We start from the raw sequence: 12,828 nt of genomic DNA, 5'->3' as shown, positions 1-12,828 counted from the left end.
CCGCCGGACGTGCTTTCGAACTGCTAGGTTGGCAGAAGCTGGGACTGAACAATGGAAGCTCACCCCTTTGCGGGGATTCGAACCGCCGACCTTCTGATTGGCAAGCCTTAGGCTCTGTGGTTAGTTTTAAATGCGTACTCCTGAATTAGAGGTCCTGTTCCTTTTTCCAAACCAAGTTAACTTCTAGAACACATTTAGGGGATTTATATGGGATTGACTACTTTTTTGTGAATGGCCACTGTTAAGAATTTAATTATTACCATCTGAAGTTTTCTACATTTCATTTATTTCTAAGTGCATTTGTTCAATCCTGTGTGTATATTTATCTGCAACTCATAATAATGTTTCGTGCATTCAATGGGGTGAACTATACTCCAGTAAAGCTTAAGTCATAATAAATTTGTGAGTCTTCAAGCTGCCACAAGACTTTGTCTTAGTCTTGCAGCAAAAAGTAACATGGGAACCCCTCTGGAAATCAAGTCATTATTGTGTTTTAATTATATCTCATGTCAATCCTTTGCTGCAGCCCAGGGAAAAGGGAGTGTTGAGGAGGGGAAGCAATTTAAGGGAGACTGGGATGTGTTTTTTCTCACTGTCTGGAGAAAGAGAACTGGGCTGGGCTGCTTATTATCTTACAAGAGGAAACAAGGGCCTTATAGCACACAACAAATCATGTTGCCATGACTATTGTTTTTGCATCCCCCAAATTGCCACTGAAGCTTCGTGAGGGTATGTTTCATTTGATTATGTTATTTGCTTTTGCTATACAGCACAATAATAGTCGTTGTCCCCCACCCCACCCCCGGTTTTTTTTTTAATCTGAAAGAACCAAAAAGATAAAGAACAAAGCTGTGATAAATGCAGGTCCAACTGCGAAACTGATAAATGAGCTGAAGGCAGAAAATTGTCATCTGTTGTCCAGATTGTCAGGCCTTGGAAACTCTGGTAAAACGGTAGCCGATGAAACAAGTAAGTATTCTTGAGGAAGAAACAACATTTATTGTATTAGAAGACCTCGTGTTACCATTCTGCTGCCTTTTCTACTGTTTTCCTTTTCTGAGAGACTTATACAAAGTGGGGGGGCTTGGGGTCTGAGGCATCTGGCTCAAGCATACTCTATTTAGCACACCCCCCCACCCTGCCCTCCAACTACAGCCCCACAGAGGACCTACCATCTGTTTCAGGAGGTCCCCTAGCCCCTCAGGAGCAGCTTTCGGGGAGGTGGTGGAGAGGGCTGTAGAGGTCCTTGGAATCCAATCCACTGTTTTTAAGGGAATGAGCCCATCAGGAGTGTATTAAGGCAAACGGAGCTAGGTATGTTATACCTGCCTTGGAAACAGGTCACTCACATGCAAGAGCTAAATGCTGAGTCATTTGTGGCGCACTGGGGTTGGCATCTTGCCTGCCCCCTTGTGGCAGCACTCCTGCAGCTGCCAGCTCCCCCATTTCTCCCACAGGTTGACTCACGGGCTTTACCCAGAAGCAGTGCTATAATGCACCATTACAACACTACTGACACCAAGTAAGCCTGCTCGCTTGTGAGCATGAGTCTGGTAACTATTCCACCTCTCCCTGTAGTGTTTGGTTGTGAGTGGACCTCAGTGTAGCCCCCCTCATGCCCCCTGCAGATCCAGGTCCCCTCCCCCTTTCTGCCCCTGCGATTGTGCCTGCGCTGGTGCCAGTTCTGTCACCGCACATTGTACCCTCACTTGTTGCTGTGCCTGCACTTCTGCTACAATGCAACAGCGGCAGTGAAGGCGCAGCGCCAGCTGTGAGGGCAACAGGGTTGGGTTGGCAGCGTGGACAAACCCCCAGGGAGGCTGGCAGCAGCCCAGTGGTGGGGGTGGGTAGGCGGTCAGATGCACTGCCTGAAGCAAATGGCCTCATCACCACCACCCCCAATAGCTAAAAACACGCTGAACCTCACAGGATCGGTGCTGCTTGAGCCTCAGTCTAAAAAGGATTATTCCTTTTGCAAGCAGTGCAGACCTTGAAATACTATATAAAATACTACACCTGACCTTATAAGTAGACAACATTTGTAATGCAGTGCCTACCACGTGACATAGGTAATGTGAGCCAAAGTTACTTCAAGGATCTCCAATATGCATAAATTAGGGGTAGTAAAATAGATCCAGAAACCTTTCATCAGTTTTTCTGGTAGGATAGAAGCACTTGAACATACTGTATGGCTAAAGTTCCTAGCTATAAATATTTCACTAGTGCTTAAGAACTGTTTGTTTCAGTTACGGAATATATAAGAATCATAAATATCTGAGTATTTCAAGCCTGCTATTTCAGGGTGGCTTAAAGAAGGTACCGCAGAATTCATTTGGAGAGAGAAAGAGTGAACACTATATATATATATATATATATATATTGGATTTTTATTGTTGTTGTTTTCATATTTCATCCATAATTAGTTTAGTTTTGTTTATTCCTTCCAGAAGAGCTTCGCTGTTTGCTAGCTGAAAATGAGCTGCGGATTCAAGCCATTCAGGCTACCTGGGAATATCGTCTGGAAGAAGCCCGGAAAGAATGGGAGCAGCAATATGCTGCAGTAACCCAGGTCAGGACACCTGGACACTGGATGTCCATCCCCATCATTCCTCAGCTTGAGAGCTTTCCAGTGTTTTTAAAGTAGCAATTGTTGGAGCAAAGTGCTGGACCAGACAGTTAAATTCTGTTTTTTCTCCCAAAGAATCCTGAGAACTGTAGTTTGTTAAGGGTGCTGGGAACTATAGCTCTGAGAGGCAAATTACAGAATCCGAGACCAGGGAGAAGAGTCGGTGGAAGAAGATTGGAAGAAATTTAAAGACTATCTACAGAAATATTGCAAAATCAATGAATGTTAGAATGATGTTAGAATGAAGTTAAGTGGTTTAAGCAGCAATGTTATAAAGGTGTATGTAAAAATGGACTGTTAACAGGTGAGAATCCAAAGCTATAACATATTAAGTTAAAGGATTGAGAGAAAATAAAGAGGGAAAGAAATTGCTGAATTAACTAACTGAATTGGAATACAAAAAAGGGAGGTATGAGGAGGTCAGGGAAGCAAGGAAATGAATGTAAGGCATGGAAAGATTGATGTATTTTTTAAAGTGTTTTTTATTCTTTTTTCTGTATTTTGTATTTTTCTTGTATTTTTACTTTTGTTTTTTTGTTTTTTTTTCTTCTTTATTTATGTAATTCTTTTCTTTGAAACCTTAATAAATATCATTTAAAAAAAAAAAGAGAGAGAGAGGCAAATTACAATTCCCAGGATTCTTTGACGGAAGCTATGTACTTTAAATGTATGGTGTGCATACACCCCAAACCAGAGCTTTCCAAACTTTTCATGTTGGTGACACACTTTTTAGACATGCATCAATTCGTGAGTAAGTCATTTTTACTAGCAAACCAGAGGTTAAAGGTAACCCCTTTCCAGCTCTGGGAGGAGGGCGGGGAGTGTTTGCGCAACACACTGCAGCCGACACACTAATGTGTTGCAATGCACAGTTTGGAAAGCTGTGCTCAAAATGTTCATTTTATCTGGTTCAGAAAGGCCGTCCTCTTCTGAATGTTTTTAAAACAATATGTACCTAATTAGCACGACTATATACCATGTACTTGGGAGTCTTGTGCAAGTAGGCTTCCCCATTAATTTCAAGGGAGAGGGCAGCCCGTCCTACAGAAAAGGATGCTTGCTCAAAACTTCCTTTGCTATTGAAATGAGTGAGAGAGCTCTTGCTGGTGGAGGAAGGTACTACAATACAGGTTGGCACCTTCCACTTGAAGAACTTATTGGATTGTGGTGAGCAATGGCTGATATATTAATAAGATTGAGCTATGCTTCTTATAGCAGCCACCGCAGCAGCAAATATTGGAATGCGTCACATTTTATTGGGTATAAAATGTTGCAGTGTGTGTGCTCAGAAAATATCGTTCTATAGAACTAGTGTTGAAGGATTATTATTATTATTATTAATTGAATTTGTTAGTCTGTATCTTGGCCAGGGCAATGAAAAGTGACTTACAAACAAACAAACAGACAAAAAGAAGAAACTCCACATAGATACTTTAAAACTAAGAGGGAAAAGTAATACATTAAAAACATGGATAGTTAAAGGCCCAAGGCCTAGATATAGAAGAAAGCTTTTGCCTGGCACCTGATGTCTCCAGGCAAGCCTCTCTGGGAGAGCATTCCACCAACAAGTAGCCACCACCTGATTTTGCCCTTTCTCATGTTGCCATCCTCCAGACCTCTCATGGAGAAGGCACATGAAAAAGGGCCTCAGATAATGATTGCAGGGGCCAGGTCCGTTCATATGAGGACTGGGTGCAACAAATTAAAAATGCATGCAGGCGTATGGGAAAGAGCAATTGCGAAAAAGGCCTCTATGTTGCTAATAGCTGCAGAAACATGTATTTGGTCATAGGGTGGTGTGATCAGTTATCAGGAACAAAAATATAGGAACAAGGAGTACATGCAATTACTATCTAATCTTGAGAAACATAACAGTGACAGAATGACGGGGGGGGGGGTAGGTGGTCCAGGAACTCTTGCATCCTATGGTTACAGATAGACACACAGATGTCCTGTATGAATTCTATGTCCTGTATGAATTCTTACCTATTCCTACATTTAACCTTGAGCATTTTTATTAAAGTAGCTAGATTTTTCATCAGAGGAAGAATTGCTAGCCTTGTTTATGACCGCAGGTGCAGTCTCTGGAAAGAAGAGACTACTTATTTGGAAGCCACTTGTCACATATGTTGTTGGCTGTCATTTAGTGGGAAGAGTGTGCTGAAATAAGGTTTAATTAATTCCACAGGAAAGATGGATGATGGAGACATGTCCTTATCTTGTGAATATCAATGAAGACCCTCAGCTTTCGGGCGTTCTCAAATATTTCATTCAAGACGGTATTATTTTGTTTTAAGTGCTAAATGTGTGTTGCTCCATTGGGTGATCCATTTTATATTATTACACATCTGAGTAATGTAACCAAAACAAGTGAGTCCTTTTCCAAGGAGGTTGCAAACAAAACTTTTACCCCTGGGGAGACAAGATGGAAGGGTGGAAAGGGTAATTCAGTAGGGCAGCATATTTGCTTACCCACAGAATATTGAGTTATGGAACAGCATACAAATGCTTAAAATAAAATGAGATTAATATGCACAATTTCAGTTACACATGCTTTTAAATGTATACCTTATTCTAGTTTATTGTCTAGCATATTGATAAAGCTTTTTCTTTTTGTAAATTAACCAACTGCAATTATATCCCCCAAATAAGCTCACTGCTAGCCACCCAGATTGTTCTTGTCTTTAGCATTTCACAGGGAATCGTGTTTATATACACCGTTAAAAAGATGTTCACCACAGTTTTCCAAAGCAAAGTTTACACAGGAAACATTTTATTTCAGGTTCTTCAGATGTTGGTCAATCATCCTCAAATGCGATAACTCTCCGAGGTTTAGGGTATGTAGATGAGCTTATTCTTTTTCTGCAGGAAATTTCATCAAGAATGTGGTAACTTTTTTTGGTTTTGATTATAATTAGTTGGGAGGGAGATAGAAACAATAAATATGCTACTAGATCAGGGGTAGGCAACCTACGGCCTGTGGGCCGGATGCGGCCCAATTGCCTTCTCAATCTGGCCCACGAATGGTCTGGGAATCAGCGTGTTTTTACATGAGTAGAATGTGTGCTTTTATTTAAAATGCATCTCTGGGTTATTTGTGGGGCATAGGAATTGGTTCATCCCCCCCCCCCCCAAGAATATAGTCTGGCCCACCACATGGTCTGAGGGATGGTGGACTGGCCCACGGCTGAAAAAGGTTGCTGACCCCTGTGCTAGATGATGCTTACTAAAGTTATTACCTGTCTCTGTCACTAAGGCTAACATTGCAAGATATTTCATTCAAAACTTTGATGTGGGTTTAATTTATTGCTTTCTCTTAGTTTGTCTTGGATCATTTGGTCTTTTCTATAAGTGAGGAGGGTCATATGAGCACCGGAGTATCAGTCCTGTGTTTACATGGTTGAGAAGTGGGAATGCCAAACAAACTTGAATGCAGCCTCAAACACACAAGGGACCTCATTTCCTCTGCTTATTGTAACTGGGGTTTTACACCTATTTAATGCCTAATTTAGCATTAAAATATATAATAATAACCATTTGTCTAACCCATCTAACTATTTGCTCCATACGGTAGGGGCTCTCCAAGGTTTTAGGCAGATTTTTTAGTGAACCTTGAGATCTTTTAATTGGAGATAATGAAGGATCCAGCTTAGGACCCGTGTCATGGAAAGCATCTGGACTCTGAGCTTGAGACCCTTCCCATCCACTTTTCCTTGAGTCTTATTCCAAATGGTGCCTTATTTCTCCTTCCCTATTTTTACTAGAAATAAAGCAATGCTAATTTTACTCTGATGGTGCAGTGAAAGATGTCTGTCACGATCTTGAATAGATTGCTTTACAACTGTCTTTCAGCATTTTGGATAAGCATGCAACATTCACAAATGCTGATGGTAAAGTTACTATAACACCTCGGGATAGGTGTAAAGTCATTGTTAATGGTGTCCCCATTGCTGTGAAAACTAAACTGCAGCATCTGGTAAGTTCTTTGTTTGTTAACCATTTCCCCATGCTTTGCTGTACTGCTTGTATAGCTCAGTTTCTTAGTTATTACACTAACTCTTGCTGTGTAAAGACCAGGTTTCTAAAGACAGCTTTCAGGCTCTGAAAATATAATTAAATATAATGCTTAACAACCAATTGTGCAGTAGAAAGGCTTTCAGCAAGCCCTGTATACTCAATCCCTCAGGACCGTATTATTTTGGGGTCAAATAGTGCATATCTCTACATTGGACCACCTTCAGATCGTACCAGCGAGGACCTGACCAGATACGATTATGATTTCATTCAGTCAGAGTTGGCAGCAGCAGAAGGTTTCAGTGTAGATAAACTTGGTAAGCACTATAATGTATTAGTTTTCTTGTTGATTTTCTAGATTTGTTGCTCCTGATTTATTTGTTATTTTATTACACCTTAATATTTCATGGTAAGCTACCTACCCTGAGAACTTGATTGAAAGGTATGGTTCACATATTAATCCCAACACAAACATGGTGCTAAATTAATATGCTATGAACAAATCTGGATTAAGGTGGTTGGCGCCCCTAGTTCAGTTCCCAAAAGAAGGCACCCCCTAGCTCCCCCCAAAAAGGAATGGAAGAAATAAAGTATCCAGAAATACATCTTGAAGTATATTAAAGACTAACACATTTATTACTGTATCAGATTTTGTGGATCACACACACACACACCCTTAAGAAAATTAGCAAAAAATAAAATACTTCAAGCACATGCAGTTTCATATTTTAAATTTCTCATTGTTTTTTGCTCACTTCCTAACTTGGGTTGGTCACCAGCTCACATGACTGTTCTGCAGATATAGGAGGAGGCATAAAATTTTGCTTCCTTTAATCAGAGTGATGTATCTTTGTGTTATAAATGTCCATATTTTTCTGGGTAGTCCAACTCTGCCAATTAGTACAGTTCCAAGACTTCAACCAATCTTAATCTAGCATGATTATTGTATGTTTCAACAATGCACAGCAGCTGAAATTTCAATAACCTAGTCATTTATTTCTCTGCCATAACCATGAAAACTGTTCTTGCCTAGACTTGATGATAAGGTGCTTTTTTTCTAAGGTGCTGCAAACAGGAAGGATGGCAAGCCAGATCCCAGCGTCCTTGCTGTGTTCCATGATTATCTTAAGTTAATGCCTTTGGTTGCGGAAGCCAATCAAATGAGTGTGGAGCTGAGGAAGGTAAGTTTGCGTGTGCCATTGTTTTCTGCAGGCGAAAGTCATCCTGTTAGTTCAACAGACCTGATAGTCCACTGATTACACCTGTTGGGTAATTCTGTGTGTCCAAACCAGAGATCATCACATGCAACTATGGGAAATAACAAATTTATTTTCTTCAGGAGAAAAAGCTCCTCCTGTAGAGCTGAGAATAAAGCTTGCAAGCCTAATTCTCAACCCTGTACTGCATGGTGAAACAAAAAGAGTACATAAAGTGAATGCCTCTTACAATAGAGAGGGGCTGCATTTAACAATATGTGTTCCTGAAAGTGTGTTCAGGGGTTGGACTAACTTGTCCAGTGCCTCTGATGATTTTTGTCTCTCTGCGTTTGGGTCTACAGTCTGTGCTGGTGCTGCAGCTATCTGCATAGCTACATTCCCTTGATGGGCTATATTGCCTGCATTGTTCAATATGTACTAAGTTGTACTGTGTTGCAGGATGAGGCCTATTTTTCTTTTTTTGAGGGGGTGATAGTGGAAGTCCACTGGTGGAAGATGGTGGAATTTTTCTCCATTTTCAGAAATATCACAGTTTATGATTTTGTCTCTCCTAGAAAATAAAACTACATTATTAGACAGGAGAAGGCAACCACAAGAACTACTTGGCTTCTCCCTTTTTTTCTTTTTTGCAAGATTTACTGTGATTTAGTCCCATTCTTTAAACTGTGAGAGAGCTTATCTATCTATCTATCTTACCTATTAACACCCTACTGTTTATGTCATCTACCTCTTACACCATTTAAAAGGAACTTGCACTATAGTGATTTGCATATATACCCAATTTTAACGATTCTTGAGATATTTGTCTATTTTAGTTTTCTAAATTGAAAGCTAGTCAGCTACAGAAAAACATTTTTGATATGGTGTGATTTCTTTCTCTTTTTTTAACAGGACCTAATTTTGGAACTGAAAGTGAAAAATTTGGCTTCCTCTGACTCTAGAGGCTATGATCTGCAAAAGGAGATCATAGTTAAAGTGGCGCACAAAGTTACAAACCAGGTAAAGTAGTCTCAACCATTAGTCATGGCAAGTTGTATTGAGAAAGACTATGGTGTGCGCTTCACAGGCTACTCTATTTTACACCAGCTGGGCTTTCCCTGCCCATCCAAAGTCCTCCCTGCTACTGTCTCAATAGCTGGTTCCAGTTTGACAAGGGAGGCTGCTGGTTCTGATGCCAAAGCCCCAGATCTGGTCTCCCAAATTTGTCCCCTTTTCTTTGTATTCTTTGTTCAAGACAAGTGTAAGCTTTTTGAAAATACAACTTAGTTTTTACAGTATGAACCTTATGATTAGAATAATTCAAGTTACCTCATTTCTCCAGATATGGGTTTGGTCAAAACCCAAGTTCATCAACAGGAAGTTTTTAATGGAAGAGCTCTATCAGCGTTTCTTAGATGGAGAAGATGTGCAGGTTGACAAAGAAAGCGATCCATTCTGGGATCCCGTGGAAGTAATCCATTTAGGATCTGCTCACATCTGGCTCCAGTCCCTTGCTTATTGCATGAAACTTGAGGAACAAACAGAACTCCTGAATTCTGAAGGAATGGAGGAAGCCATCATTCTTATCAATATCATTCCATGCTTTCCAAATGGAAGGTGAGCATCTGCTGTTTGTTTTCTTGAAAGGCTACTTGGGCTTGACTTGAAGATTTATGCCTGTACCTTTAAAACAGGGGTTGCTAACCTGTGGGTTTTTAGGCGCTGTTGGACTACAACTCCCATCATCCTCTAGTATTGGCCATGGTCCGATGGAGTCCATGGGGGGGCATGGGTCAGCCACGCTTGCTTTAAAAGCTGTGATGCACCAAGAAATTAGGCAGCTGCTGTGCCTTCCCCTTCCCTCACTGATTTGCCAGCCCCATTGCTCTCCCATTTGTTGTACAACAGACACGACTTTAGGATGGGCAGAGGCTGATGGAGCAATGGGCAGAAGACGGGGGGGGGCTGTATCTTTCTACTACCTAGGAAACATGCCGATATGTTTAACAACTTGGAGGCAGAAACTTGACAACCCTGTTTCTTACTGCCTCTTCTGAAGCTTGCAGATAAAAATTCTTAACTGACAAAGAACATTTGAAGTCTGACTAGGTATAAATTTATTATACATTTGTTTATAAAGATTTCTAAACCACTATTTTGGGCATAATAGCCCTCACAAAGTGGTGCACAGCTGTGAAATAAAACAAACAAAACCATCTGTTTAAAACATTCACCCATTAAACTGTAGAAATTGATCCAAAATGGCAATGAATAAGTTGCAGATTGAAATAAAAATCTATTTTAAACAAAGCAAATAATGGGATGCGGGTGGCGCTGTGGGTTAAACCACAGAGCCTAGGACTTGCCGATCAGAAGGTCCAGAAGGTCATTGGAAAACACAAGAATTGGAAAACACAAGAACTTCCCACGCTGGAGGAATGGCAGATGAAACTTATGGACTATATGGAATTGGCGGAAATGACTGGTAGAATCCGTGACCAGGGAGAAGAGTCGATGGAGGAAGACTGGAAGAAATTCAAAGACTATCTTCAGAAACACTGCAAAATTAAGGAATGTTAGAGTGATGTTGGACTGAAAATAAGTGGTTTCCAGCTGCACAGGTTAAAGTTAAGGATAGATTAAGATTAAAGATTAAGATTAAAGAAGTTTAAAGAAATGGAAATTTGATTTTAAAAGGGAAAACTTTAAAGTTACAGGATATTAAAATCAAGGATTAGGTTTAAAAAAGTTGAAGTTATATATTTTAACATTTTATTAAATTAAAGATTGGGATTAAAAAAGTGGAAAAGAAATTGCTGGATAAATAATGTGGATTGGAATACAAAAGAGGGAGGTATGAGGAAGTCCAGAAAATAAGTAACTTAAAATTGGAAATGGAAAAGAGAGTTTGTTATTAATTGTTTTGTGTTTATATTGTTAAGTTTTGTATTGTTTTTTGTGTGTGTTGTTTTTCTTTTTTTGTTTGTTTAAAACTTTAATAAAAAAAATATTTAAAAAAAACAACAGAAGGTCTATAGTCCAGAGCGCAGTGCTGGTTTAGAGTTACATCCAAATAAGATCAAAGTCACTACCATCTTGCATATTAATTCCCATTTTCCCCATTTTATTTTTAAATAGAGCCTTTGGAGAGGACGATATGGTCATTGATCCTTTGGAATTGCTGGGCAAAAGAATTGATTTCCAAATTCACATTTTACAATGCCTTGGAGTCAAATGGATAAAAGAAGTGGCACAGAGAGGGATTCAGATTGGGTATTGTTAGTTTAAAGCTTCCTGTGAAATATTCTCAGTTTGGCTCCGGAGTAAATAACAATTTCACAACTGAGTTTTCTTTTGCATGTAAACTTTACCCAAGATAGTAATCTTTTCAGATAATGTTGGGTATCTGAATTTCTTCAGTTATGCACTTAAATCCATTCTTGACTTGCTGGTCTCTTTCCTGTTGTTGCTGATTTAGTAAATAATTTAGCTTTATAACTAATAGATTATAATGATCTCCACGGCAACTCCATGGGTTGTTGCAGGGTCAGCCTGTGCTTTTTTCAACTCCTAGTATTGCACAGCACTGTAAACCAGGAGTAGGCAATAGGATGTCCTCCAGATGTTAATGGACTCTAGTTCTCATCATCAGTAACCAGGAATGATGGGAGCTGGAGACTAACATTATCTGGAGGGGCCACAGGTTCCCCATCCCTGATTTCAATGAAGCTTGTTCAGAAGAACTTCCTAGTGAACTGTGTCCAGTGGATGCTACTGCCTGCTAGGTCAAGTAGTCAAGATTAGAACTGAGTTGTACATATCTTCAAGGGAAATGTATTTTTGGAAATTGTGACATTTTTGGCCGAAAAACAGTATTAAAAATGACTGCCATAAAGAAATTAAGAAACCATTTCATGAAATTTATTGGGCATGCAAGACAATTTTTTAAAATTAATAAGTAGGAAGGAAAATCTAACTTTGAAATGTTGCTTCAAGATTGTCATATTTCTGTTATTTCAAGCAGTTGATCTCTTTGGACACAGACCTTAGTTTTTAATTGGGTCTTTGTTTGTTTTACTATTTTAGATATAAATTTTATGATCTCCCATGCTCATTATACACAAAGCCTGTTTGGAAAAATGTGAACCCGAAGATAGAAGAGCTAGTAAAATTTTCAACCCTTAATATGTCCCATGATTTTTTGAACTATCTGCAGAAAAATGCTCTAATTGTTGACTTGTGGGGGCTTCAAGGTATGCTTTTGACTTTTTATCTTGATAAAGCTATGTATACACCTTTATATTCAGTACTTTGTATTTAAAAGCATGGCTTTTGTTTGGAAAGATAACATAAAGCTGCCATGTACAAAGTCAAACGATTGATCCTTCTTGCCTAGGCTTGCTTCCTCCAACTTGTGGTGGCATGGCATGTACATCTCATTAAACCACAGTTCAATAATAGTTTATTAAGCCATAAGCTGCCCCACGGACAGTCAAGCAAACCTTTGTTTCATCATACCTTGAGTCATTTCCTCCCCCTGGCTATTTCCACCATCTCCTGTCTCTCTACCTACTATCCCAAAAATCTTTGTGGTGCCCAACTCATGGCACTTCCTTTTTCCCATTCCTGTTGGACAGTGTGTGGAAATGTTCCTGAAGTTTTTAATCAGCTGTAATCAACAGCCAACTCCCTTTCCTTGCCCCATGAAGAAGAGTTTGGATTTGATATCCCGCTTTATCACTACCCTAAGGAGTCTCAAAGCGGCTAACATTCTCCTTTCCCTTCCTCCCCCACAACAAACACTCTGTGAAGTGAGTGGGGCTGAGAGAAGTTCTTTACAGAATTTATTTCCATTCCTCTCCTCACAGCCTATCAGCTTTATTTCCCTACTCACCAATCACCCTGTTGTGTATTGACCCTCCTGTCTTGTCAAACCAAACCTGTGCTCTTAGTTGCTGCTCTGCATTACAAGCAGCAGACTATGGCATGGTG

General features: G+C 39.8%; 1 protein-coding gene across 1 annotated transcript in view; it reads left to right on the top strand.

Annotated features, from left to right (window-relative positions):
- LOC308472613 (kinesin-like protein KIF28) overlaps window positions 1-12,828 on the top strand; it is a 29,108-nt gene that overhangs the window by 11,996 nt on the left and 4,284 nt on the right. The window contains exons 9-19 of the mRNA XM_080997669.1: window positions 827-969; window positions 2,448-2,569; window positions 4,815-4,905; window positions 5,409-5,463; window positions 6,479-6,602; window positions 6,813-6,957; window positions 7,703-7,821; window positions 8,749-8,856; window positions 9,179-9,453; window positions 10,975-11,109; window positions 11,923-12,089. Coding sequence (XP_080853795.1) covers window positions 827-969; window positions 2,448-2,569; window positions 4,815-4,905; window positions 5,409-5,463; window positions 6,479-6,602; window positions 6,813-6,957; window positions 7,703-7,821; window positions 8,749-8,856; window positions 9,179-9,453; window positions 10,975-11,109; window positions 11,923-12,089 — 1,484 coding nt within the window. The remainder of the gene's footprint in view (window positions 1-826; window positions 970-2,447; window positions 2,570-4,814; window positions 4,906-5,408; window positions 5,464-6,478; window positions 6,603-6,812; window positions 6,958-7,702; window positions 7,822-8,748; window positions 8,857-9,178; window positions 9,454-10,974; window positions 11,110-11,922; window positions 12,090-12,828) is intronic.

Source organism: Podarcis pityusensis (assembly GCF_964106645.2).
Source record: "Podarcis pityusensis genome assembly, chromosome: 3".
NCBI classification, from domain to species: domain Eukaryota; kingdom Metazoa; phylum Chordata; class Lepidosauria; order Squamata; family Lacertidae; genus Podarcis; species Podarcis pityusensis.
This window is presented reverse-complemented; position numbering and strand designations above follow the sequence as displayed.